Source organism: Cajanus cajan, chromosome 11 (genome assembly GCF_000230855.2).
Source record: "Cajanus cajan strain Asha chromosome 11, NIPB_CcT2T_4, whole genome shotgun sequence".
NCBI classification, from domain to species: Eukaryota; Viridiplantae; Streptophyta; class Magnoliopsida; order Fabales; family Fabaceae; genus Cajanus; species Cajanus cajan.
Window position 1 is genome coordinate 41,432,170 of NC_138527.1, and position 26,679 is coordinate 41,458,848.

The 26,679-nt window shown below is 41.3% G+C and overlaps 4 protein-coding genes, 1 non-coding gene and 5 pseudogenes across 5 annotated transcripts; 6 read left to right on the forward strand and 4 right to left on the reverse strand.

Annotated features, from left to right (window-relative positions):
• Positions 1 to 1,266: 1,266 nt before the first annotated feature.
• On the reverse strand, positions 1,267 to 3,643 carry LOC114916956 (uncharacterized; annotated as a pseudogene).
• On the reverse strand, positions 3,525 to 5,162 carry LOC145953223 (pentatricopeptide repeat-containing protein At5g66520-like; annotated as a pseudogene).
• A 99-nt stretch (positions 5,163 to 5,261) lies between these two features.
• LOC145953224 (pentatricopeptide repeat-containing protein At5g66520 pseudogene) lies at positions 5,262 to 6,912 on the forward strand (annotated as a pseudogene).
• On the forward strand, positions 6,781 to 7,991 carry LOC145953547 (uncharacterized; annotated as a pseudogene).
• Positions 7,992 to 9,614: 1,623 nt separating this feature from the next.
• LOC145953548 (uncharacterized) lies at positions 9,615 to 10,238 on the forward strand. Its single transcript, XM_083067526.1, has one exon. The coding sequence runs from the start codon at positions 9,615 to 9,617 to the stop codon at positions 10,236 to 10,238; it is 624 nt and encodes a 207-aa protein (XP_082923652.1).
• Positions 10,239 to 13,300: 3,062 nt separating this feature from the next.
• On the reverse strand, positions 13,301 to 15,795 carry LOC145953016 (pentatricopeptide repeat-containing protein At5g66520 pseudogene; annotated as a pseudogene).
• Positions 13,318 to 14,278, forward strand: LOC145953549 (peroxidase 20-like). The gene is made up of 4 exons (XM_083067527.1): positions 13,318 to 13,470; positions 13,575 to 13,740; positions 13,924 to 14,113; positions 14,212 to 14,278. The coding sequence occupies exons 1-4, from the start codon at positions 13,318 to 13,320 to the stop codon at positions 14,276 to 14,278; spliced, it is 576 nt and encodes a 191-aa protein (XP_082923653.1).
• On the forward strand, positions 15,748 to 19,514 carry LOC145953018 (uncharacterized). The gene is made up of 2 exons (XM_083066342.1): positions 15,748 to 16,416; positions 19,105 to 19,514. The coding sequence occupies exon 1, from the start codon at positions 15,933 to 15,935 to the stop codon at positions 16,410 to 16,412; it is 480 nt and encodes a 159-aa protein (XP_082922468.1). The 5' UTR covers positions 15,748 to 15,932; the 3' UTR covers positions 16,413 to 16,416; positions 19,105 to 19,514.
• A 3,287-nt stretch (positions 19,515 to 22,801) lies between these two features.
• On the forward strand, positions 22,802 to 22,896 carry LOC114916060 (small nucleolar RNA Z101). Its single transcript, XR_003804362.1, has one exon. It is a non-coding gene; the product is annotated as a small nucleolar RNA Z101 (small nucleolar RNA).
• Positions 22,897 to 23,052: 156 nt separating this feature from the next.
• Positions 23,053 to 24,140, reverse strand: LOC145953017 (peroxidase 20). The gene is made up of 3 exons (XM_083066341.1): positions 24,006 to 24,140; positions 23,740 to 23,905; positions 23,053 to 23,553 (listed from the first exon to the last, which is right to left on the reverse strand). The coding sequence occupies exons 1-3, from the start codon at positions 24,030 to 24,032 to the stop codon at positions 23,126 to 23,128; spliced, it is 621 nt and encodes a 206-aa protein (XP_082922467.1). The 5' UTR covers positions 24,033 to 24,140; the 3' UTR covers positions 23,053 to 23,125.
• Positions 24,141 to 26,679: the final 2,539 nt, after the last annotated feature.

Below are 26,679 nucleotides of genomic sequence, written 5' to 3' on the forward strand. Positions count from 1 at the left end.
GCCGAGTGACAACTCGGGAGGAAAACCTTTTAAGAAAAACTGAAGGTACATCTTTGGCGGAGTGACGACTCGGGAGGGAAACCATATCAGAAAAATCAAAGGTACATCCTTGGGCGAGTGAAGACTCGGGAAGGAAACCTTATCAGAAAAATTGAAGGTACATCCTTGGCTGAGTGACGACTCGGGAGGAAAACCTTTTCAAGAAATCCAAAGGTACATCCTTGGCCGAGTGACGACTCGGGAGGGAAACCTTCCCAGAAAATTCGAAGGTACATCCTTAGCCGAGTGACGACTCGGGAGGAAAACCTTATCAGGAAAATCGAAGGTACATCCTTGGCCGAGTGACAACTCGGGAGGGAAATCTTTTCAGAAAAATTGAAGGTACATCCTTAGCCGAGTGACGACTCGGGAGGGAAACCTTTTCAGGAAAGTCGAAGGTACATCCTTGGCCGAGTGTCGACTCGGGAGGGAAACCTTTTCAAGAAATCGAAAGGTACATCCTTGTCCGAGTGACGACCTGAAGGGAAACCTTATCAGAAAAATCGAAGGTACATCCTTGGCCGAGTGACAACTCGGAAGGGAAACCTTTTCAAGAAATCCAAGGTACATCCTTGGCCGAGCGACGACTCGAGAGGGAAACCTTATCAGGAAAATCGAAGGTGCATCCTCGGCCGAGTGACGATTCGGGAGGAAAACCTTTTCAGAAAAATCAAAAGTACATCCTTGACCGAGTGACGACTCGGGAGGAAAACCATATCAGAAAAATTGAAAGTACATCCTTGGCCGAGTGAAGACTCGGGAGGGAAACCTTATCAGAAAAATCGAAGGTACATCCTTGGCCGAGTGACGACTCGGGAGGGAAACATTTTCAAGAAATCCAAAGGTACATCCTTGTCCGAGTGACGACTTGGAAGGGCAACCTTATCAGAAAAATCGAAGGTACATCCTTGGCCGAGTGACGACTTGGGAGGGAAACCTTTTCAAGAAATCCAAAGGTACATCCTTGGCCGAGCAACGACTAAGGAGGGAAACCTTATCAGGAAAGTCGAAGGTGCATCCTTGGCCGAGTGACAACTCGGGAGGAAAACCTTTTCAGAAAAACCGAAGGTACATCCTTGGCCGAGTGACGACTCGGGAGGGAAACCTTATCAGAAAAATCGAAGGTACATCCTTGGCCAAGTGAAGACTCGGGAGGGAAACCTTATCAGAAAAATCGAAGGTACCCTGAAGCAAAATGTACATGTCTAAGGGCACACTCGTAGTCTTCTAGTAACTGGAGGGCCGAACGAGAGCTTCGAGTTGATGCTTCAGAGGGGGGAGGTACCTGCAAAAGGCACTCCAACGCTCAAGTTAGGATGAATATAATTCTCAAGAGTAATAAATGAACAGTGACATACCTCGTTTCCTGTGATTTATTTATACTACCTGTCATGGGCCTGAGCGGGGTGGGCCTGCTCTGACATTTACCGAATTAGGTAATACAATGTTAATCGGCTGGTTACTCCTTAATTGCGTGTTTATCTTTCGTTAACCATGATTATCATCCTAACTATTCTCTATTGGTCCTTGGCAGAGCCGACAGGGCACGATCGAGACAACCTCTATGGCCGAGCCGATAGGGAACGATTGAGACAACCTCTGGTGGAGCCGACAGGGCACAGTCGAGACAACCTCCTTGGCTGAGCCGATAGGGAACGGCCGAGACAACCTCTGGCCGAGCCGACAGGGCACAACCGAGACAACCTCTTTGGCCGAGCCGATAGGGAACGGCCGAGACAACCTCTGGCCGTGCTGACAGGGCACGGCCAAGACAACCTCTCTAGTCGAACTGATAGGAACAGGGTTGAATTCTCCATGCTTCTCGGCCCCTTATCGAGCCGAAGTAGTGGCCGAGTCGATAGGAAAAGGTCAGGACAACCTCTTCGTTCTCGGCCTTTGGCCGAGCCGATAGAAAGAGGGTTAGGTTGTCCCTAGTTTTCAGCCCTCTGCCGAGCCGAGGTCGTGTCGAGAATTGTGTCGAAGTCCGATAGGACATCACATGTCGGTCCACGTGGCCGATAGGACCCTTCAGGTACAGATGACACGGCATAAATTCAACCGATCGGACCAAAACGCCAAATATGATTGGGTATAGTAGAAATCCTCTATTAAATATTAATGAATAGAAATGGTGTCAATCAACTTTCAATAATTTTTCTTTTTAAACAAAGGATATTCCGGCTAAAAGTTAGGAACTAATTTACCTACATATTAAAATCCATTTAAAGGATCTGATATCTTCAACAAATGTTATTTGACACACTTAGATCTTAAAATGAAATCTCTAACCACATGTGGACATAATTACCTATTAATTATAACACACTATGTCAGCCAAATAATTTCATTTTTCCCAAATATTACACCTATATTGATTAAGCTTTGTGTGAGATAATAATAATCCCACATACACAACTAAATCTGCATCTGTACAAATGTAAATTGTATGGTTGTACGCAGTGAAAAGCAGCTTAACTCATAAACTTGAGCCCACTCCTGAAAGTAATGCAAGTCTGCTACCTAGAGGAGTTCTATCACATAGCATATATCACTACACATCAAAGGTGCACTGTTTGAACCTATCAATTACAGAGACTATGTGCTATTTCATTGGATTAATGACAACTCAAGGGAAGGTCAAATATAAATATTATCTATTCCCTGAACTGGGAAAGAATCCATGAAGAAAATAAGAAAGATAAAAGATCCTTTCCTCCCTGCCATGCCATGTTTCTTTTTAGGAAACATTCTTCTTTTTTTTTCAGTCTATTTCTCAGACCTTTCAACTCTACTGAGATGAGCTTTCCTGTTGCTAATAGGGCATGAAAAAATTAGCCATCACCTTCGGCGTTGGAAAGGTTAAAATCATTGACAACAAATCAAGGGAAAATTATTGTACTACAATACCATACTACAACACCATTTACGAGCTGTGGGAACTGGGAAGATCTAATTTCTGGTGTCAATTTTAGAATATCTTAATAATAATAATAATAATAATAATATGCTACATTGTAATTAAGAATAACATAGAACAAACCCATTAAAGATCATACCCTCCATTTTCTTCATTTCCATTTCAGCTTTTCTTATCTGATGATTCTCCCACGGTTGCATCTTCACCTCTTCACAGTTGAACCTGGCTATATAATTAGCACATTCTGCCTCATCCCAAGGCATTGCTCGGCCTCTAGAGGACTCAAATTTCTAGATTGACCTGGGCGTGTTGATCCACCTCCACACTCTCAGAAACTTGCAACCCATTTGAGTTCTTGAGTAGCAATTGGTGTCATCTCAGTCCCCGTGCTCTAAAACATATTGATTGGACTTGGATAGGGTATTCTGAAGCCTCATTGGATAACCAAATTGACTCATCACATTCTAACCTTTCACTAGTAGTCATGAAACCATGGCAAGCATCATTTTTTTCCTCTTCCTTCTCGCTACTTAAGTAATAATCATTCTCCTTCTGTGGCAGAGAAAATATCAGACTCAAATCATCTGCATTTGAGTTTCTTGGCTTGCTTTTGGAGTGGCTTTTCTCTTATATGGACCAGAGGAAAATGTAAACTCCTCAGAAACAATCAAACAAAACCACCTCCATAAGCTAGAGGATCGGTGGAAGGTTATCATGGTATCAGAAAACAATCATTTGCTTTGGAATAATCCTCAAGTTTCCTTCCCAGGTGGTTTAATACTCGATACACTTCTCCGGAATAAGAGCTACTCCTATCATCAACAACAAACTTGTGAACAGTTTGATCAATCTCTATGAAACTCCAAGAAAAAACGGGTGGCACACCTCTCTCTTTCATCAATTTCCTCATCTCCAAAACACGCTCCCATTTTCCCACACTCGCATACACATTCGCCAGAAGAACGTACCTTCCACTATGCCCAGGCTCAAACTCCACCAAATACTCGCCAACCCTGTGTCCCAACTCAACATGACCGTGCAACAAACACCCCTTCAGCAAACACCCCCATATGGTTCCGTCCGCTTCCACTAGCATACTCTTAACAAACGCAAAGGCCTATTCAATTTCCCCACTCCGAGCCAAAACATCAACCACGCATCCATAGTGCTCAATCGACGCCACAATGCTGTATTCTTCACTCATATATCTAAACATCCTCATGGCACCACCACACAGGTCTCTGTGATTGCACGCAGTGAGAACCGTAATGAAAGTAACCGCACTGGGCCTGGGCCCAACCTTCTCCATCTTCGCAAACAGCCCAAGCGCCTCGCGGTTCCTGGCGTTAATAGCCAAGCCCAATATCATAGCACTCCATGCATCAACGTCTTTGGTTTTCATCTTACCGAATACCTCCTCGGCCGGTTGCACGCACCCGCATTTGGTGTAGAAATCGATCAACGCAGTACCGAGGTGGAGTTCATATTTCTCTACCCCGTGTTGCCGGTCCACGTAGGCGTGAATCCACTTCCCTTCTCCAAACGCGTCGATGGCTGCACACGCGCTGAGAGCACTCACCAAGAGGGAGCCGTTCGGCTTCACGAATGCCTTGAGGTCGCGGAAGAGCTAAATCGCCTCGCGGAAGAGGCCGTTTCTGACGTAGCCAGACACCATTGTGCTAAACGACATGTCGTTGGCGTGGGGACTTTCGTCGAACACGCGGCGCGCAACGCGCGTGGCTCTGAGGCTGGAGTAGGCGCTGAGGACGGAGGAGATGACGTGGAAGTGGGTGACATGGTCGTGCCTGAGGATGTGGGAGTGGAGCTGGAGGAGGAAGGGGAGAGAGGGGGAAGCTTTGGGGAGGAGGGCGAAGGTGCGGGCGTTGGGGCGGACGGCGTCGTTTAGCATTTGGGGGAAGGAGGAGGCAGCGCGGTGGAGGATGTGGCGGCGGGAGAAGGCGGTTATGATGGCGTTGTAGTCGAAGACGGTGGGGAGGGGGATATGGGTGAAAATGGTGAGGGCGTAGCGGAGTTCGGCGTGGGCGCAGAAGGCTAGGAGTTTGCTTGCGACGAAGGCGAAGCGAGCGAGGCCGTGGGTGATGGCGTGAGCGTGGATTTGCTTCATTTCTCTCATGCTTGAGCATTTCTCCAGGAGACGAATGCATGGAGATGGCATGTGTATGTGTGTGTGAGGGATTGGGCTCATAGCAAAAAGCTAGCTCCGAGGGAGAGTAGCTCAGGTACCTGACAGAGAAATCTGCTTTTGGGTACCTGAGCTACTCTCCCTTTGAGCTAGCTCTTTGCTATGAGCCCAATCCTTCACACACACAGACACATTCCATCTCCATGCATTCGTCTCCTGGAGCAATGCTCAAGTATGAGAGAAATGAAGCAAATCCACGCTCACGCCATCACCCACGGCCTCGCTCGCTTCGCCTTCGTCGCAAGCAAACTCCTAGCCTTCTGCGCCCACGCCGAACTCCGCTACGCCCTCACCATTTTCACCCACATCCCCCTCCCCACCGTCTTCGACTACAACGCCATCATAACCGCCTTCTCCCGCCGCCAGCACCTCCACCGCGCCGCCTCCCTCTTCCCCCAAATGCTAAACGACGCCGTCCGCCCCAACGCCCGCACCTTCTCCCTCCTCCCCAAGGCCTCCCCCTCTCTCCCCTTCCTCCTCCAGCTCCACTCCCACATCCTCAGGCGCGGCCACGTCACCCACTTCCACGCCATCTCCTCCCTCCTCAGCGCCTACTCCAGCCTCGGAGCCACGCGCGTCGCGCGCCGCGTGATCGACGAAAGTCCCCACGCCAACGACGTGTTGTTTAGCGCAATGGTGTCTGGCTACGTCAGAAATGGCCTCTTCCGCGAGGCGATTGAGCTCTTCCGCGACCTCAAGGCGTTCGTGAAGCCGAACGGCTCCCTCTTGGTGAGTGCTCTCAGCGCGTGTGCAGCCGTCGGTGCGTTTGGAGAAGGGAAGTGGATTCACGCCTACGTGGACCGACAACACGGGGTAGAGAAATATGAACTCCACCTCGGAACTGCGTTGATCGATTTCTACACCAAATGCGAGTGCATGCAACCGGCCAAGGAAGTATTCGGTAAGATGAAAACCAAAGACGTTGCTGCGTGGAGTGCTATGATATTGGGCTTGGCTATTAACGCCAGGAACCGCGAGGCGCTTGGGCTGTTTGCGGAGATGGAGAAGGTTGGGCTCAGGCCCAATGCGATTACTTTCATTGCGGTTCTCACTGCGTGCAATCATAGAGACCTGTGTGGTGGTGCCATGAGGATGTTTAGATATATGAGTGAAAAATACGGCATTGTGGCGTCGATTGAGCAGTATGGATGCGTGGTTGATGTTTTGGCTCGGAGTGGGGAAATTGAAGAGGCCTTTGCGTTTGTTAAGAGTATGCCAGTGGAAGCGGACGGAGCCATATGGGGGTGTTTGCTGAAGGGGTGTTTGTTGCACGGTCATGTTGAGTTGGGACACAGGGTTGGCGAGTATTTGGTGGAGTTTGAGCCTGGGCATAGTGGAAGGTACGTTCTTCTGGCGAATGTGTATGCGAGTGTGGGAAAATGGGAGCGTGTTTTGGAGATGAGGAAATTGATGAAAGAGAGAGGTGTGCCACCCGTTTTTTCTTGGAGTTTCATAGAGATTGATCAAACTGTTCACAAGTTTGTTGTTGATGATAGGAGTAGCTCTTATTCCGGAGAAGTGTATCGAGTATTAAACCACCTGGGAAGGAAACTTGAGGATTATTCCAAAGCAAATGATTGTTTTCTGATACCATGATAACCTTCCACCGATCCTCTGGCTTATGGAGGTGGTTTTGTTTGATTGTTTCCGAGGAGTTTACATTTTCCTCTGGTCCATATAAGAGAAAAGCCACTCCAAAAGCAAGCCAAGAAACTCAAATGCAGATGATTTGAGTCTGATATTTTCTCTGCCACAGAAGGAGAATGATTATTACTTAAGTAGCGAGAAGGAAAAGGAAAAAAATGATGTTTGCCATGGTTTCATGACTACTAGTGAAAGGTTAGAATGTGATGAGTCAATTTGGTTATCCAATGAGGCTTCAGAATACCCTATCCAAGTCCAATCAATATGTTTTAGAGCACGGGGACTGAGATGACACCAATTGCTACTCAAGAACTCAAATGGGTTGCAAGTTTCTGAGAGTGTGGAGGTGGATCAACACGCCCTTGCAAGAGGGTTGAAGGTCAATCTAGAAATTTGAGTTCTCTAGAGGCCGAGCAATGCCTTGGGATGAGGCAGAATGTGCTAATTATATAGCAGGGTTCAACTGTGAAGATGTGAAGATGCAACCATGGGAGAATCATCAGATAAGAAAAGCTGAAATGGAAATGAAGAAAATGGAGGGTATGATCTTTAATGGGTTTGTTCTATGTTATTCTTAATTACAATGTAGCATATTATTATTATTATTATTAAGATATTCTAAAATTGACACCAGAAATTAGATCTTCCCAGTTCCCACAGCTCGTAAATGGTGTTGTAGTATGGTATTGTAGTACAATAATTTTCCCTTGATTTGTTGTCAATGATTTTAACCTTTCCAACGCCGAAGGTGATGGCTAATTTTTTCATGCCCTGGTAGCAGCAGGAAAGCTCATCTCAGTAGAGTTGAAAGGTCTGAGGAATAGACTGAAAAAAAAAAGAATTTTTCCTAAAAAGAAACATGGCATGGCAGGGAGGAAGGGATCTTTTATCTTTCTTATTTTCTTCATGGATTCTTTCCCAGTTCAGGGAATAGATAATATTTATATTTGAACTTCCCTTGAGTTGTCATTAATCCAATGAAATAGCACATAGTCTCTGTAATTGATAGGTTCAAAACAGTGCACCTTTGATTGTAGTGATATATGCTATGTGATAGAACTCCTCTAGGTAGCAGACTTGCATTGCTTTCAGGAGTGGGCTCAAGTTTATGAGTTAAGCTGCTTTTCACTGCGTACAACCATATAATTTACATTTGTACAGATGCAGATTTAGTTGTGTATGTGAGATTATTATTATCTCAAACAAAGCTTAATCAATATAGGTGTAATATTTGGGAAAAATGAAATTATTTGGCTGACATAGTGTGTTATAATTAATAGGTAATTATGTCCACATGTGGTTAGAGATTTCATTTTAAGATCTAGGTGTGTCAAATAACATTTGTTGAAGATATCAGATCCTTTAAATGGATTTTAATATGTAGGTAAATTAGTTCCTAACTTTTAGCCGGAATATCCTTTGTTTAAAAAGAAAAATTATTGAAAGTTGATTGACACCATTTCTATTCATTAATATTTAATAGAGGATTTCTACTATACCCAATCATATTTGGCGTTTTGGTCTGATCGGTTGAATTTATGCTGTGTCATCTGTACCCGAAGGGGCCTATCGGCCACGTGGACTGACATGTGATGTCCTATCGGACTTCGACACAATTCTCGACACGACCTCGGCTCGGCAGAGGGTCGAAAACTAGGGACAACCTAACCCTCTTTCTATCGGCTCGGCCAAAGGCCGAGAACGAAGAGGTTGTCCTGACCTTTTCCTATCAACTCGACCACTAGTTCGGCTCGATAAGGGGCCGAGAAGCATGGAGAATTCAACCCTGTTCCTATCAGTTCGACCAGAGAGGTTGTCTTGGCCGTGCCCTGTCAGCTCGGCTAGAGCTTGTCTCGATCGTTCCCTATCGGCTCGGCCAAAGAGGTTGTCTCGGTTGTGCCCTGTCGGCTCGGCCAAAGGTTGTCTCGGCCGTTCCCTATCGGCTCAGCCAAGGAGGTTGTCTCGACTGTGCCTTATCGGCTCGGCTAGAGGTTGTCTCGACCGTTCCCTATCGGCTCGGCCATAGAGGTTGTCTCAATCGTGCCCTATCGGCTCTACCAAGGACCAATAGAGAATAGTTAGGATGATAATCATGGTTAACGAAAGACAAACACGCAATTAAGGAGTAACCAGTCGATTAACATCGTATTACCTAATTCGGTAAATGTCAGAGAAGGCCCACCTCGCTCAGGCCCATGACAGGTAGTATAAATAAGTCACACGAAACGAGGTATGTCACTGTTCATTTATTACTCTTGAGAATTATGCTCATCCTGACTTGAGCGTTGGAGTGCCTTTTACAGGTACCTCTCCCCTCTGAAGCATCGACTCAAAGCTCTCATTCGGCCCTCCAGTTACTAGAAGCCTACGAGTGTGCCCTTAGACATGTACATTTTGGCGCCCAGCGTGGGGCCGAACCGAGACACTTAAGAAGACCAACTGAGTGAGAGCATTATGGTAAAGACAAGGAAGACCAACACCGAAGACCACCGATCTGAAGACGAACACCGATCCGAGGCAGACAATGCCGAGACAGTTGACGAGACAAACATGGTCGAAGTGGTACGGCAAATGAAGGAGGAAATGGCCGCCATGAAGCAACAACGAAAGAATGATGCTCGCGAAATGGCCGCCTTGAGGGAAGAGAACGCCGCCCTGAAACACCAAAATCAAGATCCCACGCAGAAACCCTCCGAGCCGACCCACACTTAGGGGTCATTCCACTCACTCGAACATCATACCTCCATTCCTCGTACTTCTGTTGCCGCCCTAGGAAACCATGCCTCGACTGCTCAGGCACCTGGCCAACCCATGCACACCGTGCTGGCCGAAGCACACCGACACCCCTTCACCCCAAACATCATGCAATCTTCATTTCTTGATCATTGGAAGTCCCTACCATTAGACAAGTATGACGGGACGACCGATCCAAACGAGCATGTCGACATCTTTTTGACCCAAGTTACCCTCAGCACTACCGATGACGCTGTCCTGTGCCGAATCTTTCCAACATCGCTAAAGGGCCAAGCATTAAGCTGGTTCACTCGACTCCCGGCCAACTCGATTGACTCTTTCAACACGTTGGCCTCCCAATTTACCATTCAATTCTCCACTAGCCGGCCTCATCAATTGACTTCCCTGGCATTGGTGAGCATTCGGCAAGAGAAGAAGGAATCTCTTCGGACTTTCATGAGCCGATTCAATAAAGCGACATTGGAAATTCGAGACCTGAACCTGGCTGTGGCACTTCACCACCTCACCACAGCGTTGAAGTCGGGACCTTTTGCCAACAGTATCTACAAGAAGCCACCGACTGACATAGACGACTTAAGAAGACGAGCCGACAAGTACATGCAGATGGAAGAGCTAGCTGATTTCCGCAACCAAGCTCGAGCTGAAACTATGGGAGAGACAGAGAAACTGATGTATGTTTGAAATGATGTATACACAAAGGACTTTTTTCTTTACTGTTTGCTCGAATATTAACTCAGAAGGTTTCCCTCCCGAGTCGTCACTCGACCAAGGATGTACTTTCGTTTTTTCTGAAAAGGTTTCCCTCCCGAGTCGTCACTCGGCCAAGGATGTACCTTCAACTTTCTTGAAAAGGTTTCCCTCCCGAGTCGTCACTCGACCAAGGATGTACCTTCTTTTCTAATAAGGTTTCCCTCTCGAGTCGTCACTCGACAAAGGATGTACCTTCGATTTTTCTAATAAGGTTTCCCTCCCGAGTCGTCACTCGGCCAAGGATGTACCTTCGGTTTTTCTGAAAAGGTTTTCCTCCCGAGTCGTCACTCGGCCAAGGATGCACCTTCAATTTTCTTGATAAGGTTTCCCTCTTGAGTCGTCGCTCGGCCAAGGATGTACCTTTGGATTTCTTGAAAACGTTTCCCTCCCAAGTCGTCACTCGGCCAAGAATGTACCTTCGATTTTTCTGATAAGGTTTCCCTCCCGAGTCTTCACTCGGCCAAGGATGTACCTTCAATTTTTCTGATAAGGTTTCCCTCCCGAGTCATCACTCGGTCAAGGATGTACGTTCGATTTTTCTGAAAAGGTTTTCCTCCCGAATCGTCACTCGGCCGAGGATGCACCTTCGATTTTTCTGATAAGGTTTCCCTCCCGAGTCATCGCTCGGCCAAGGATGTACCTTTGGATTTCTTGAAAAGGTTTCCCTTCCGAGTTGTCACTAGGCCAAGGATGTACCTTCGATTTTTCTGATAAGGTTTCCCTTCGAGTCATCACTCGGACAAGGATGTACCTTTCGATTTCTTGAAAAGGTTTCCCTCCCGAGTCGACACTCGGCCAAAGATGTACCTTCGACTTTCCTGAAAAGGTTTCCTTCCCGAGTCGTCACTCGGCTAAGGATGTACCTTCAATTTTTCTAAAAAGGTTTCCCTCCCGAGTTGTCACTCGGCCAAGGATGTACCTTCGATTTTCCTGATAAGGTTTCCCTCCCGAGTCGTCACTCGGCCAAGGATGTACCTTCGAATTTTCTGGGAAGGTTTCCCTCCCGAGTCGTCACTCGGCCAAGGATGTACCTTTAGATTTCTTGAAAAGGTTTTCCTCCCGAGTCGTCACTCAGCCAAGGATGTACCTTCAATTTTTCTGATAAGGTTTCCCTCCCGAGTCTTCACTCGCCCAAGGATGTACCTTTGATTTTTCTGATATGGTTTCCCTCCCGAGTCGTCACTCGGCCAAAGATGTACCTTCAGTTTTTCTGAAAAGGTTTTCCTCCCGAGTTGTCACTCGGCCAAGGATGCACCTTCGATTTTCCTGATAAGGTTTCCCTCCCGAGCCGTCGCTCGGCCAAGGATGTACCTTTGGATTTCTTGAAAAGGTTTCCCTCCCGAGTCGTCACTCGGCCAAGGATGTACCTTTGATTTTTCTGATAAGGTTTTCCTTCCAAGTCGTCACTCGGACAAGAATGTACCTTTAGATTTCTTGAAAAGGTTTCCCTCCCGAGTCATCACTCGGCCAAGGATGTACCTTCGGCTTTCCTGAAAAGGTTTCCCTCCCAAGACGTCACTCGGCCAATGATGTATTTTCGATTTTCCTGATAAGGTTTCCCTCCCGAGTCGTCACTTGGCCAAGGATGTACCTTCAAATTTTTTGAAAAGGTTTCCCTCCCGAGTCGTCACTCGGCCAAGGATGTACCTTTGGATTTCTTGAAAAGATTTCCCTCTCGAGTCGTCACTCGCCTAAGGATGTACCTTCAGCTTTCCTAAAAAGGTTTCCCTCCCGAGTCGTCACTCGCCAAGGATGTAGCTTGACTTTCTTGAAAAGGTTTCCCTACCGAGTCATTACTCGGCCAAGGATATACCTTCAATTTTCCTGATAAGGTTTTCCTCCCTAGTCGTCACTCGGCCAAGGATGTACCTTTGGATTTCTTGAGAAGGTTTCCCTACCGAGTCGTCACTCGACCAAGGATGTACCTTTAGATTTCTTGAAAAATTTTCCCTACTGAGTCGTCACTCAGTTCACCATTTGATTACCATTGAAAGACTCCCTCGACAGCCTGATCCCGTTCGGCACCTTCGGTAGCCTAAACCCGTTCGGCATCCTCGGTAGCTTAAACCTATTTGGCCTTTAAATTATGAGAAGATTACGACTGTACCGCCCAGACAAGTATTACCCTCTACGTCGCTTCGCTCCTCAAGGTTGGGGGGCTTGTGTACCGGAAGGGACCTATCGGCCACGTGGACCGACATGTGATGTCCTATCGGACTTTGATACAATTCTCAGCACGACCTCGGCTCGGCAGAGGGTCGAAAACTAGGGACAACCCAACCCTCTTTCTATCGGCTCGGCCAAAGGCCGAGAACGAAGAGGTTGTCCTGACCTTTTCCTATCGGCTCGGCCACTACTTCGGCTCTATAAGGGGTCGAGAAGCATGGAGAATTCAACCCTGTTCCTATCAGTTTGACCAGAGAGGTTGTCTCGGCCGTGCCCTGTCAGCTCGGCCAGAGGTTGTCTCGGCCGTTCCCTATCGGCTCAGCCAAAGAGGTTGTCTCGGTTGTGCCTTGTCGGCTCGGCCAGAGGTTGTCTCGGCCGTTCCCTATCGGCTCGGCCAAAGAGGATGTCTCGGCTGTGCCCTGTCGGCTCGGCCAGAGGTTGTCTCGGCCGTTCCCTATCGGCTCGGCCAAAGAGGTTGTCTCGATCGTGCCCTGTCGGCTCGGCCAAGGACCAATAGAGAATGGTTAGGATGATAATCATGGTTAACGAAAGACAAACACGCAATTAAGGTGTAACCAGCCGATTAATATCGTATTACCTAATTCGATAAATGTCAGAGAAGACCCACCCCGCTCAGGCCCATGACAGGTAGTATAATTAAGTCACACGAAATGAGTTATGTCACTGTTCATTTATCACTCTCGAGAATTATGCTCATCCGGACTTGAGATTCGGAGTGTCTTTTGCAGGTACCTCCCCCCTCTGAAGCATCAACTTGAAGCTCTCGTTTGGCCCTCCAGTTACTAGAAGACTACGAGTGTGCCCTTAGACAGGTATAGAGGGCATGACAAGTGAAAAGCTGGCTGGACCAAATCTGAACTCTCTACGTGGATTTGAGCTCATAGACAAGATTAAGTATTTGCTAGAAGAGGAATGTCCCATTACTGTTTCATGTGCTGACATCCTTGCCATGGCTGCACGTGACGCGGTTGAATTGGTAAACACTTCTTTGTATCGAGTCAAATGCATGTTTTATGTATTATTATTATTATTATTATTATTATTTTGCTTCACAACAATTTCTATTGTTTGTTTTTGAAGGGAGAAGGACCAAGATGGGAGGTATTGCTAGGGAGGAAGGATTCTCTAGAGTCAAGTTTTAGTGGGGCTAACTTATTCATCCCTGCACCAAATTCCTCTTTAGAGATTCTCATAAATAATTTTAAGCAACAAGGCCTTGACATAGAAGACTTGGTAGTTCTATCAGGTATATTTATTAGATAAAACTTGGTAATTGATTCTATTAAATAACAATACATTACCATGATTAACACTCCCATTCCGATAGGAAAATAATACTAATCTTACTTCGATACTGTATTTATAATAACCAGTTAAAAAAAGAGATTAAACATCTAATCACATAAAGTTCCTGCTTGACAAAAAACAGGTAGTCATACTATAGGAAGAGCAAGATGTCTAGGCTTCAGGCAGAGGATATATGAAGCCAAAGAGGAATATCACTATGGCTATGATCGTTATAAGCGATACACAAACTTCAGGAGAATCCTGAAGTCTATATGCCCTGTTGAAGGAAGGGACAGCAAATTTGCACCCCTGGATTTTCAAACTCCTAAGAGGTTTGATAACCACTACTTCATAAACATTCTTGAAGGGAAGGGCTTGTTGGGTTCTGATAATGTTCTGATCAGCCAGGACTTGGATGGAAAAATTACAGAGCAGGTGTGGGCTTATGCCTCCAATGTAAACTCCTCGGAAACAATCAAACAAACCCACCTCCATAAGCCAGAGGATCGGTGGAAGGTTATCATGGTATCAGAAAACAATCATTTGCTTTGGAATAATCCTCAAGTTTCCTTCCCAGGTGGTTTAATACTCGATACACTTCTCCGGAATAAGAGCTACTCCTATCATCAACAACAAACTTGTGAACAGTTTGATCAATCTCTATGAAACTCCAAGCAGAAACGGGTGGCACACCTCTCTCTTTCATCAATTTCCTCATCTCCAAAACACGCTCCCATTTTCCCACACTCGCATACACATTCGCCAGAAGAACGTACCTTCCACTATGCCCAGGCTCAAACTCCACCAAATACTCGCCAACCCTGTGTCCCAACTCAACATGACCGTGCAACAAACACCCCTTCAGCAAACACCCCCATATGGCTCCGTCCGCTTCCACTGGCATACTCTTAATAAACGCAAAGGCCTCTTCGATTTCCCCACTCCGAGCCAAAACATCAACCACGCATCCATAGTGCTCAATCGACGCCACAATGCCGTATTTTTCACTCATATATCTAAACATCCTCATGGCACCACCACACAGGTCTCTGTGATTGCACGCAGTGAGAACCGCAATGAAAGTAATCGCATTGGGCCTGGGCCCAACCTTCTCCATCTCCGCAAACAGCCCAAGCGCCTCGCGGTTCCTGGCGTTAATAGCCAAGCCCAATATCATAGCACTCCACGCAGCAACGTCTTTGGTTTTCATCTTACCGAATACCTCCTTGGCCGGTTGCACGCACCCGCATTTGGTGTAGAAATCGATCAACGCAGTTCCGAGGTGGAGTTCATATTTCTCTACCCCGTGTTGTCGGTCCACGTAGGCGTGAATCCACTTCCCTTCTCCAAACGCACCGACGGCTGCACACGCGCTGAGAGCACTCACCAAGAGGGAGCCGTTCGGCTTCACGAACGCCTTGAGGTCGCGAAAGAGCTGAATCGCCTCGCAGAAGAGGCCGTTTCTGACGTAGCCAGACACCATTGCGCTAAACGACACGTCGTTGGCGTGGGGACTTTCGTCGAACACGCGGCGCGCGGCGCGCGTGGCTCCGAGGCTGGAGTAGGCGCTGAGGAGGGAGGAGATGACGTGGAAGTGGGTGACGTGGCCGCGCCTGAGGATGTGGGAGTGGAGCTGGAGGAGGAAGGGGAGAGAGGGGGAGGCTTTGGGGAGGAGGGCGAAGGTGCGGGCGTTGGGGCGGACGGCGTCGTTTAGCATTTGGGGGAAGAGGGAGGCGGCACGGTGGAGGTGGTGGCGGCGGGAGAAGGCGGTTATGATAGCGTTGTAGTCGAAGACGGTGGGGAGGGGGATGTGGGTGAAAATGGTGAGGGCGTAGCGGAGTTCGGCGTGGGCACAGAAGGCTAGGAGTTTGCTTGCGACGAAGGCGAAGCGAGCGAGGCCGTGGGTGATGGCGTGAGCGTGGATTTGCTTCATTTCTCTCATGCTAGAGCATTGCTCCAAGAGACGAATGCATGGAGATGGAATGTGTCTGTGTGTGTGAGGGATTGGGCTCATAGCAAATAGCTAGCTCAGAGGGAGAGTAGCTCAGGTACCCAAAAGCAGATTTCTCTGTCGGAAAACAACGCCCAACCCCTCTCTCACTCTCACTCTCACTCTCACCCTCCCGCACCTGAAATCCTCACATTAGGGTTATGGCTCGGACCGTTATGCCCGTGGCCAAGGGCTTCCTCTTGAACTTCCGCTGGGGCGTCAATTTCCCCCGGAGCTTCGCCTCCAAAATGCCAAGCTTAACCGTTAATAAGATACGTTTAGAGAGGGTTGAGGAAGCAAAGGATAATAATGACAATAACAAAGAGGCTTCCGTCAACGATTTGCAACTGTTGAAGGGAATGTGTTTGTGGATGGGGAGAGACTTGGAGAACGTGGAGAGGGAAAACAGGGAGATGAAGCGCGTTTTGGATGAGGTCAAATTGGGGATTTCAACAGCCAGAAAAGAAATTTCGCTGCAACAACCCAATCGAACGAGTGAAGGCTCTGGCTCTGGGGAGTTTCAGCGTTGGAAAAGTTACAAGAGTGGGAAACAAGAGGATGATAGAAACCAACCAAACAAGTCGCAGAGTGACGTGGAAGCTGAGTTACAGAAAGCCATCAAGGCCGCTACTACCTCTTAGCAAGGTCATGTTCCTTGTTACTTTTTTTCAATGTGTATAAAATCTCGGCTTCTCTTTTTTGTTAATTGATTAATTACATTACTACTATACCAGTTTGTTAAGGGTAATATAATCAAATTATCATTTATGTGGATGAGAGGAGGCATGTTAGAATTTTTGTAGCTGTTGATCATTAATTTTGCATTTAGGTCATATTTAATAATTAAATGTGATAAACGATTATAATATAATGTTAAAGTGCTTGTTTTATTTTCTTTAAATAAATTAATCATAGCCCCTTCTGCAACCGAGAGGTTGTCATAGTTGTAAATTCAGGAGATGATTATTACAAACACAAAAACTATTTCCTGCAGTTAACAATTCTTTCTGTAACAAACTGGGTGAAACTATTTGGCCTATTCATGATGGTAGCATTGTTCAACAATGAATTGATAATTTGATCAATTAATGTCTGCTTTACTTTAGACTTATCTTTTCCTTCTTAGTTCTTACAATTTTTACGCTCGTTGTGTTGTTATCAACATTTTGTTGTGTTTAAATATCTGATGTTATGGATGATGATAGATTAATATAATTTGGCATATATGCCTGAAAGTAGCTCTCAGTCATTGCTTGAACAAACGATTCTAAAATGCTAAAGTCTGATAAAAGGAATTTTACTCCAAACTTGAAGTGTAGTTTACTCTTCTGTATCGCCGTGCCATTATTGCCATGGTCTAAAGGTGATGATGAACAATGAGAAAAAAGTAATTAAAGAGCCAATTGGTAATTATCTGATTAAAGGGTTCTCTAATAATTTGGGGTGTTTGGTATCTGACATAAGATGGCCCAGATCTAATAGTGACAAATGAACCAGGACATTCTCAAAGTAGTCCTTAGCCAGTTTGCCGTTGGTTGACATATGATATGATATGATTCTCGAATGCAAGAGTGTGACAAAAGGACCTTAGTTCAAATTTTTTAAAGTGTAAAACCTAATTGTATATTAGCAACACTGTAATTTACAATACCTCTGGTTAACTTGATGAAATATTATATGATTGCGTTTTTATCCTTTAAATATTATAATTGTGCAATTTTAATCACTAAAATTTTAATTGGGTAATTTTAGTCTCTAAAAAATTATAATTATATGATTTTAGTCCCTTAATTTTTAATTGAATAGTTTTAATTCTTATACTATTATAATTGTGCGATTTTAGTCTTTTTTATTTAAAATTTAGTAATTTTAGAATATATATATATATATATATAATATTTTAAAATTATACACTTGTTTACTTATTTAAATTAATGTATATTATATTATTTTTTTGTTAATATATCAAGTGATATATATTTATTATTATTAAATAAATAAAATTTATATATTATTAATATTTTAATATTATTGATAAATTAATATCAATAATATTTTTAGTATATTTATAGATAAACTAATAATTTAATAAATATGACTTAGTATATATTAATAGTTTATCTATAAATATACTAATAATATTATTGATATTAATTTATTAGTAATATCATAAAAATAATAATATATAAATTTTATTTATTTATTAAAAATGAATATATATGCGTTAATGACAAATAATTGTATAATTTTAAAATATTGTATATATATATATATATATATATATATTAAAATTATTAAATTTTTAATAGAAAATATTAAAATTCACATAATTATAATATTTAAGGGACTAAAATTATTCAATTAAAAATTAAATGAGCAAAATTACAAAATTGGAATCTTTTAGAACTAAAATTGTCTAATTAAAATTTTGAGGATCAAAATCGCACAATTACTATATTTAAGAGATAAAAACACAATTAAGTTAATACTATAAGTGTTGCTGCCTAGTGGCAATCTACAAATAGAATTCACCACATTGTAGTAAAACAGAATTAGTTTAAATAAAATTTTAAAACCATATTTAATGAGTGGATACTGAACTTATATTTTATCTTGCGTTAACTTTATTCACGAAGTCACAACTCACAAGTATTAATTTATTTTCTAAAATTATAAAAACACTATATATTCAATCAAATTATTATGTATGGATCAATTTAGTCTTTATTTTGTTATTTCAAGAATTATAATGTCTGTTGCTAGGTAATATAGTGAATTAATGACTGCCGTTTATAAATTTTAGGGAAAATTGCACTTATTTTTTCTTGGTCTTTGTAAACGACATGTTACACTATCTCTGATTTTAAAAAAAAAATAATTAAAAATATAATTTTAGTTTTTATAATTTTACTTATTTTATTTTTTAATTTCTATAGTTTAAAATAAATATTTTTAAACCTTTTTAATTCTTATAGTTTAAAATAAATTTAATTTCTATACTTACCCTTCTAAATTTCTTTTAGTTATTGCCTTTAATTTCTTTGAAACTTAGTCTCTTTTATATTAACATAGCATAGGCTTTCAAATGTGTCTTTGATCTTAAATTTATTTTGTTTTGCTTGGAGGGTGATGCTTGACATCAAAGTTAATCTTGTAAAGAGAAATTTGTTACTATCTTCTAATTTTAGTTGTGTGTAGTGTAATCAAGGTCTTGATACCTCTTGCCATATATTTTTTGAATGTTCATTTGCATACCAGGTTTGGATGTTGTGTTTGAAATGGTGTGGCCTCTTTACAGTTCATCAAAATAATTTCATATCTCATTTTGAGCAGTTTCTAAGCCTTCCGAGTTGTGGTGCTAAAAATCAGTACAAATGGGCAGTGATCTGGTTGGCTTCAATTTGGAGTATTTAGTTGGCGAGAAATGAAGCTATATTTACTAATAAATTTACATCTCTAAATGATCTGGTCGAATTGATAAAACTACGCTCTTGGAAGTGGCTGAAAGCTAAAGATCTTGATTTTTACTATTCGTTCTCTTGTTGGGGAACCTGCTGCATGTCTTAATCTTTATTAAGTTAACTGTATATGGTTTAGAGTACCCCTTGTACTCGCTTTTAATATATTTCATTTTGCCTAGGAAAAAAAAATATTGTTGAGACAATTATTGTTTGATTTTTCACATACAACATTATCATAGTTAATTAACATGAATAATAGTAATCAAAATATGACAATATCAATTGTGAAAAAATTGGACAATAAGTAGATCAATAATGAATATAAGTGAGAGTAAAAAAGAGATAGAATGTTGAGAGATCTAGCTAGGATAATTCCAACAAGAATAAATTCAATATAAAAACACAAAATCAAAAACTTTTAGCATGTTACACAGGAGAGATGTTAGTATCAGTTTAAAGGCACTATAAAAAGTTTACAAAGGTAAGTATTGTAACTAAAAAAGGCTTATCTTATACTATAAAAATTTTTAAAAAATTATTAAAAGAAGTAAATATAAAGACTAAATTTTTTTATTTTATATTATAGTGACTAAAAGATAAAGTAAATAAAATTATAAAAACCAAAAAGATATTTTTTTTAAAAAAAATGAACAATTTCTCCAAGATAGTATTTTGAAGAAGGGGTCTGTGCCACTTTGATAAATAAAATAAAAATAAGTATTATTTTATTAAAATATAAGAGAAGTGAATGTCTATTTAAAAATTAGAGGAGATGTGAATTTCACTTGAAAAGATTTCAAAGGGATAAGGATAATTTTTTATTTTAAATTCTAAAGTGATATTTTAATATTTTTAACAATTAAATAAATTGTGTATAATTTTTAGAATTAAATTAATCACGAACTAGTAGGATAAAATATATATAAAAACAAATATTTGTGTGTAAAAAAATAATTTTCCTTATTTTATTTTATGAATATAGTGAAAAATATTTCTTTACCATTAAATTAAAAGAAACATCAAATTAGACTACCGTGTCCCAAGTTTGACACTTTTTCAAAGTGGATATGTCTTTAATGGACTATGTCCACACAAATTAAACACATTTCCATCATAGACACATAAAATAAAGAAACAAAAATAAAAATAAATATTGATAAAAACAAAAACAAATAAAAGGGAATTTGGATTTTTTTTAAAACAAATCTCGATAAAAACATAAATAAAGAAAAAATGGATTTTTTTTATAAAATAAATCTTGATAATAATAATAATAAATATTTGAGATTTAAAAAAAAAAGAAAAAAAGTCTTGATAAAAATAAAAATAAAAAAGATAAAAAAAATTGATTCTCCTTGCTCAACTTTTATTTAATAAGGAGGATTTGATATTAAAAAAAATTATTATACATTATAATATTTATTAACAATTTATTTTTAAATTTTAATAAATTATTATTATATTAATATATAATTTTATAATATTATTTATAAGGGAATGTTAATATACTCTCACCTATTTTTTTAGTAGGAGTATGTTAGCAACCTACACCAAAATTTTAGGACAAAAAAATCATTCATTTCTTTTGATTTGGTTAATTTGTACAAAAGATATTATAGTAATTTAATTTAGTTTTAAATAAAAATAAAATATTTTCTCTCTCTTATTAACTTTATTCTCTAAGTCATTTCTCTTTCCTATTAAATTCCTTCTCCAACTCATTTATTTTTCCTATTAAATTTTTTCTCTAACTTATTTATCTCTCTCATATTAAATTCCGTCTTTAACTCATTTCTCATCACTCATGATGTCTCCCCCCTAACAAATAAAAATTAAAAAATTAACTAATAGAAAAAAATAAATGAATTGGAGAATTAAGTTAATAAGATAGAGAAAATATTTTATTTTCATTTAAAATTAAATTAAATTACTATAATATCCCTTATACAAATTAACCAAATCAAAAGAAATGAGTGATTTTTTTGTCTTAAAATTTTGGTGTAGATTGCTAACATACTCCCACTAAAAAATAAGTGAGAGTATATTAGCATTCCCTTATTTATATAATATATTATGAGTTAATCACCTATACATTGTTAATATAAATTTTTTTTTATACTGACAACCAATTATATCTTATAATTCTGTCATGTCACTATAAACACATTTACTTTTAATAGTAACATGACACAATTAAAAAATATAATTAATTATTAGTGTAAAAAACTTTATACTAGTAATATATAGATGATTAACTCATATATTATATATGTAATGTTCACATATCTCATATTTCATTGATTTTATCATATTTTCGTATCTTTTATTGTGTCCAAATCCACGTTACATAGATCAAAAGTTTGTCAATTTTTTAGCCAATTTTTTTTTTAATTTTATTCGATGAATAGAATGGGCCTGTAATGCTTAAAAAAAAGAATGGGCCTGTAGTATACAATGGCACACCCCAACCAAAATTCCAACATGCTAGTACGAGGATTAAAATCTTCTGTCTCCAATTCCTGTCTCCACTTCCTGTCCCTTCAATTACAAAATGCCATCTCAACTACATTCTTACTTTTAATTTTAATTTTAATTTTTAAAAAGTAAACCCATCATTCGTTACAAACCTCCATTACAGTTTTTTTTTATTCTCTTAACTTTTTTTTTTTCACGGATACGTTTTTTGTTTTAACTTTTTCCATAACCGACTTGTTTGTTTGTTTTTATTTTTTATTTTTATATTTTTGCTCCTATTCATAAAACCAACGTAGAAAAACCCTGCACCTTCCCCGCTTGCATTTTCACTTCGTGCCGTTTGCGATTTTGGTAACATTCGTGAATCCTCCTCTGTCGCGGCCACCTTTCTTGTTTCAGTTTATTCAACATTGATAGACTGAAAAATATATCTTTACATAATAAAAATCTAAATTATCAAATTCATATATACTTAAGTTATAGTTATTTAATTTAATATATACTTAAATTATAGTTATTTAATTTAACTCTAGTATTAAACAGATAAATTCAAGAAATTTAAAATTGTTTATCATAAAATATAAGAAATTTACAAAATTATAGAATTAAAAAGCATGGAAAAAGTTAAAACAAAAAACGTATCCGTGAAAAAAAAAAGTTAAGAGAATAAAAAAATACTGTAACAGAGGTTTGTAACGGATGATGGGTTTACTTTTTAAAAATTAAAATTAAAATTAAAAGTAAGAATGTAGTTGAGATGGCATTTTGTGATTGGAGGGATTAGAGGGATAGGAAGTGGAGACAGGAATTGAAGACAGGATTTTAATCCCTAGTACGAAACCCTAATCTGCACCTATAAAATGTCACAAACCTCATTCCCTGTTCTCACAAAGTAGCATCGCATGGTGCCGGAGTCAAGTCTCTGTTGTGTTCGCCACTTTTGTAAAAATATCAAGTTAGGTTGAATATCATTAATATTTGTTGGAGAGGGATACTGAATTCTTTTTCTAAACAATTTTTAATTTCATTTTCATAGCTGTGTTCTAGCTTCTGATTTGAGGCCATAGAAGTTAACCAAGTTTTCTCTCGTTTCAAATGGGCATGTGATGAATCTCATAGTAACAAATGGGTAATTTGCGTCTGAATAAATTCATTGATGATATATCACCTTGGAGAACTGATGCCCTTATCTTTTAATTATTTTTATCCTTGTACGAATAATTATTTTTGTAATATTTTTCTGCATTAACATCAATTGCGTTTTGTCTAGATTTATGTTCTCTAAACATCGTAAATAACAAGTTTCATGTGGAATTGAAATTCGATTGTTCTGTTTTTGTTGAGGTTGATGAAAAGGTGCAAAGTAATAAGATTACGTCTCAATAAGTCTATTACAAGCCATATGCGATACATAACAACTAAGCATTGACAAACCTACAATGCCTCCTAATTTCTCCTTCATTTCCTGTAAGAACATTGATGTTTCCCATCTTAATCATAGATTTAGCAAATGAAGCAAAGAAAAGTTTTTCATTGGAGGCATAAGCCCACACCTGCTCTGTAATTTTTCCATCCAAGTCCTGGCTGATCAGAACATTATCAGAACCCAACAAGCCCTTCCCTTCAAGAATGTTTATGAAGTAGTGGTTATCAAACCTCTTAGGAGTTTGAAAATCCAGGGGTGCAAATTTGCTGTCCCTTCCTTCAACAGGGCATATAGACTTCAGGATTCTCCTGAAGTTTGTGTATCGCTTATAACAATCATAGCCATAGTGATATTCCTCTTTGGCTTCATATATCCTCTGCCTGAAGCCTAGACATCTTGCTCTTCCTATAGTATGACTACCTGTTTTTTGTCAAGCAGGAACTTTATGTGATTAGATGTTTAATCTCTTTTTTTTTTAACTGGTTATTATAAATACAGTATCGAAGTAAGATTAGTATTATTTTCCTATCGGAATGGGAGTGTTAATCATGGTAATGTATTGTTATTTAATAGAATCAATTACCAAGTTTTATCTAATAAATATACCTGATAGAACTACCAAGTCTTCTATGTCAAGGCCTTGTTGCTTAAAATTATTTATGAGAATCTCTAAAGAGGAATTTGGTGCAGGGATGAATAAGTTAGCCCCACTAAAACTTGACTCTAGAGAATCCTTCCTCCCTAGCAATACCTCCCATCTTGGTCCTCCTCTCTTCAAAAACAAACAATAGAAATTGTTGTGAAGCAAAAAAATAAAATAATAATAATAATACATAAAACATGCATTTGACTCAATACAAAGAAGTGTTTACCAATTCAACCGCGTCACGTGCAGCCATGGCAAGGATGTCAGCACATGAAACAGTAATGGGACATTCCTCTTCTAGCAAATACTTAATCTTGTCTTGCCCTCTGTACCTGTCTAAGGGCACACTCGTAGTCTTCTAGTAACTGGAGGGCCAAACGAGAGCTTCAAGTTGATGCTTCAGAAGGGGGAGGTACCTGCAAAAGGCACTTCGAATCTCAAGTCCGGATGAGCATAATTCTCGAGAGTAATAAATGAACAGTGACATACCTCATTTCGTGTGACTTAATTATACTACCTGTCATGGGCCTGAGCGGGGTGGGTCTTCTCTGACATTTACCAAATTAGGTAATACGATATTAATCGGCTGGTTTCACCTTAATTACGTGTTTGTCTTTCGTTAACCATGATTATCATCCTAACCATTCTCTATTGGTCATTGGCCGAGCCGATAGGGCACGATCGAGACAACCTCTTTGGCCGAGCCGATAGGGAACGGTCGAGACAACCTCTGGCCTAGCCGACAGGGCACAACCGAGACAACCTCTTTGGCCGAGCCGATAGGGAACGGCCGAGACAACCTCTGGCCAAGCTGACAAGGCACAACTGAGACAACCTCTTTGGCTGAGCCGATAGGGAACGGCCGAGACAACCTCTGGTCGAGCTGACAGGGCACGGTCGAGACAACCTCTCTGGTCGAATCGATAGGAATAGGGTTGAATTCTCCATGCTTCTCGACCCCTTATCGAGCCGAAGTAGTGGCCGAGCCGATAGGAAAAGGTCAGGACAACCTCTTCGTTCTCGGCCTTTGGCCGAGCCGATAGAAAGAGGGTTGGGTTGTCCCTAGTTTTCGGCCCTCTGCCGAGCTGAGGTCGTGCCGAGAAAAGTATCAAAGTCCGATAGGACATCACATGTCGGTCCACGTGGCCGATAGGACCCTTCCGGTACACAAGCCCCCCAACCTTGAGGAGCGAAGCGACGTAGAGGGTAATACTTGTCTGGGCGGTACACTCGTAATCTTCTCATAATCTGAAGGCCAAATAGGTTTAAGCTACCGAGGATGCCGAACGGGTTTAGGCTACCGAAGGTGCCGAACGGGATCAAGCTGTCGAGGGAGTCTTTCAATGGTAATCGAACGGCGAACTGAGTGACGACTCAGTAGGGAAAACTTTTCAAGAAATCTAAAGGTACATCCTTGGTCGAGTGACGACTCGGTAGGGAAACCTTCTCAAGAAATCCAAAGGTACATCCTTGGCCGAGTGACGACTCGGGAAGAAAACCTTATCAGGAAAATTGAAGGTACATCCTTGGCCGAGTAACGACTCGGTAGGGAAACCTTTTCAAGAAAGTCAAGGTACATCCTTGGCGAGTGACGACTCGGGAGGGAAACCTTATCGAAAAAATCGAAGGTACATCCTTGGCCGAGTGACGACTCGGGAGGGAAACCTTTTCAGGAAAGCCGAAGGTACATCCTTGGCCGAGTGACGACTCGAGAGGGAAATCTTTTCAAGAAATCCAAAGGTACATCCTTGGCCGAGTGACGACTCGGGAGGGAAACCTTTTCAAAAAATTCGAAGGTACATCCTTGGCCAAGTGACGACTCGGGAGGGAAACCATATCAGGAAAATTGAAAATACATCCTTGACCGAGTGACGTCTCGGGAGGGAAACCTTTTCAAGAAAGCCGAAGGTACATTCTTGGCCGAGTGATGACTCGGGAGGGAAACCTTTTCAAGAAATCCAAAGGTACATCCTTGTCCGAGTGACGACTTGGAAGGAAAACCTTATCAGAAAAATTGAAGGTACATCCTTGGCCGAGTGATGACTCGGGAGGGAAACCTTTTCAAGAAATCCAAAGGTACATCCTTGGCCGAGCGACAGCTAGGGAGGGAAACCTTATCAGGAAAATCGAAGGTGCATCCTTGGCCGAGTGACAACTCGGGAGGAAAACCTTTTAAGAAAAACTGAAGGTACATCTTTGGCGGAGTGACGACTCGGGAGGGAAACCATATCAGAAAAATCAAAGGTACATCCTTGGGCGAGTGAAGACTCGGGAAGGAAACCTTATCAGAAAAATTGAAGGTACATCCTTGGCTGAGTGACGACTCGGGAGGAAAACCTTTTCAAGAAATCCAAAGGTACACCATTGGCCGAGTGACGACTCGGGAGGGAAACCTTCCCAGAAAATTTGAAGGTACATCCTTAGCCGAGTGACGACTCGGGAGGAAAACCTTATCAGGAAAATCGAAGGTACATCCTTGGCCGAGTGACAACTCGGGAGGGAAATCTTTTCAGAAAAATTGAAGGTACATCCTTAGCCGAGTGACGACTCGGGAGGGAAACCTTTTCAGGAAAGTCGAAGGTACATCCTTGGCCGAGTGTCGACTCGGGAGGGAAACCTTTTCAAGAAATCGAAAGGTACATCCTTGTCCGAGTGACGACCTGAAGGGAAACCTTATCAGAAAAATCGAAGGTACATCCTTGGCCGAGTGACAACTCGGAAGGGAAACCTTTTCAAGAAATCCAAGGTACATCCTTGGCCGAGCGACGACTCGAGAGGGAAACCTTATCAGGAAAATCGAAGGTGCATCCTCGGCTGAGTGACGATTCGGGAGGAAAACCTTTTCAGAAAAATCAAAAGTACATCCTTGACCGAGTGACGACTCGGGAGGAAAACCATAT

What these genes read in the sequence shown, in the direction of transcription:
- LOC145953017 (XM_083066341.1), bottom strand. Translation starts at nt 24,032, where the DNA reads ATGGCTGCACGTGACGCGGTTGAATTG. An exon ending in CACGTGACGCGGTTGAATTG is followed by an intron (nt 23,906 to 24,005) that starts GTAAACACTTCT and finishes TTGTTTTTGAAG; the next exon opens with AGAGGAGGACCAAGATGGGA. An exon ending in AGACTTGGTAGTTCTATCAG is followed by an intron (nt 23,554 to 23,739) that starts GTATATTTATTA and finishes GACAAAAAACAG; the next exon opens with GTAGTCATACTATAGGAAGA.
- LOC145953549 (XM_083067527.1), top strand. Translation starts at nt 13,318, where the DNA reads ATGACAAGTGAAAAGCTGGCTGGACCAAATCTGAACTCTCTACGTGGA. An exon ending in CACGTGACGCGGTTGAATTG is followed by an intron (nt 13,471 to 13,574) that starts GTAAACACTTCT and finishes TTGTTTTTGAAG; the next exon opens with GGAGAAGGACCAAGATGGGA. An exon ending in GATTTTCAAACTCCTAAGAG is followed by an intron (nt 14,114 to 14,211) that starts GTTTGATAACCA and finishes GAAAAATTACAG; the next exon opens with AGCAGGTGTGGGCTTATGCC.
- LOC145953548 (XM_083067526.1), top strand. Translation starts at nt 9,615, where the DNA reads ATGCACACCGTGCTGGCCGAAGCACACCGACACCCCTTCACCCCAAAC.
- LOC145953018 (XM_083066342.1), top strand. Translation starts at nt 15,933, where the DNA reads ATGGCTCGGACCGTTATGCCCGTGGCCAAGGGCTTCCTCTTGAACTTC.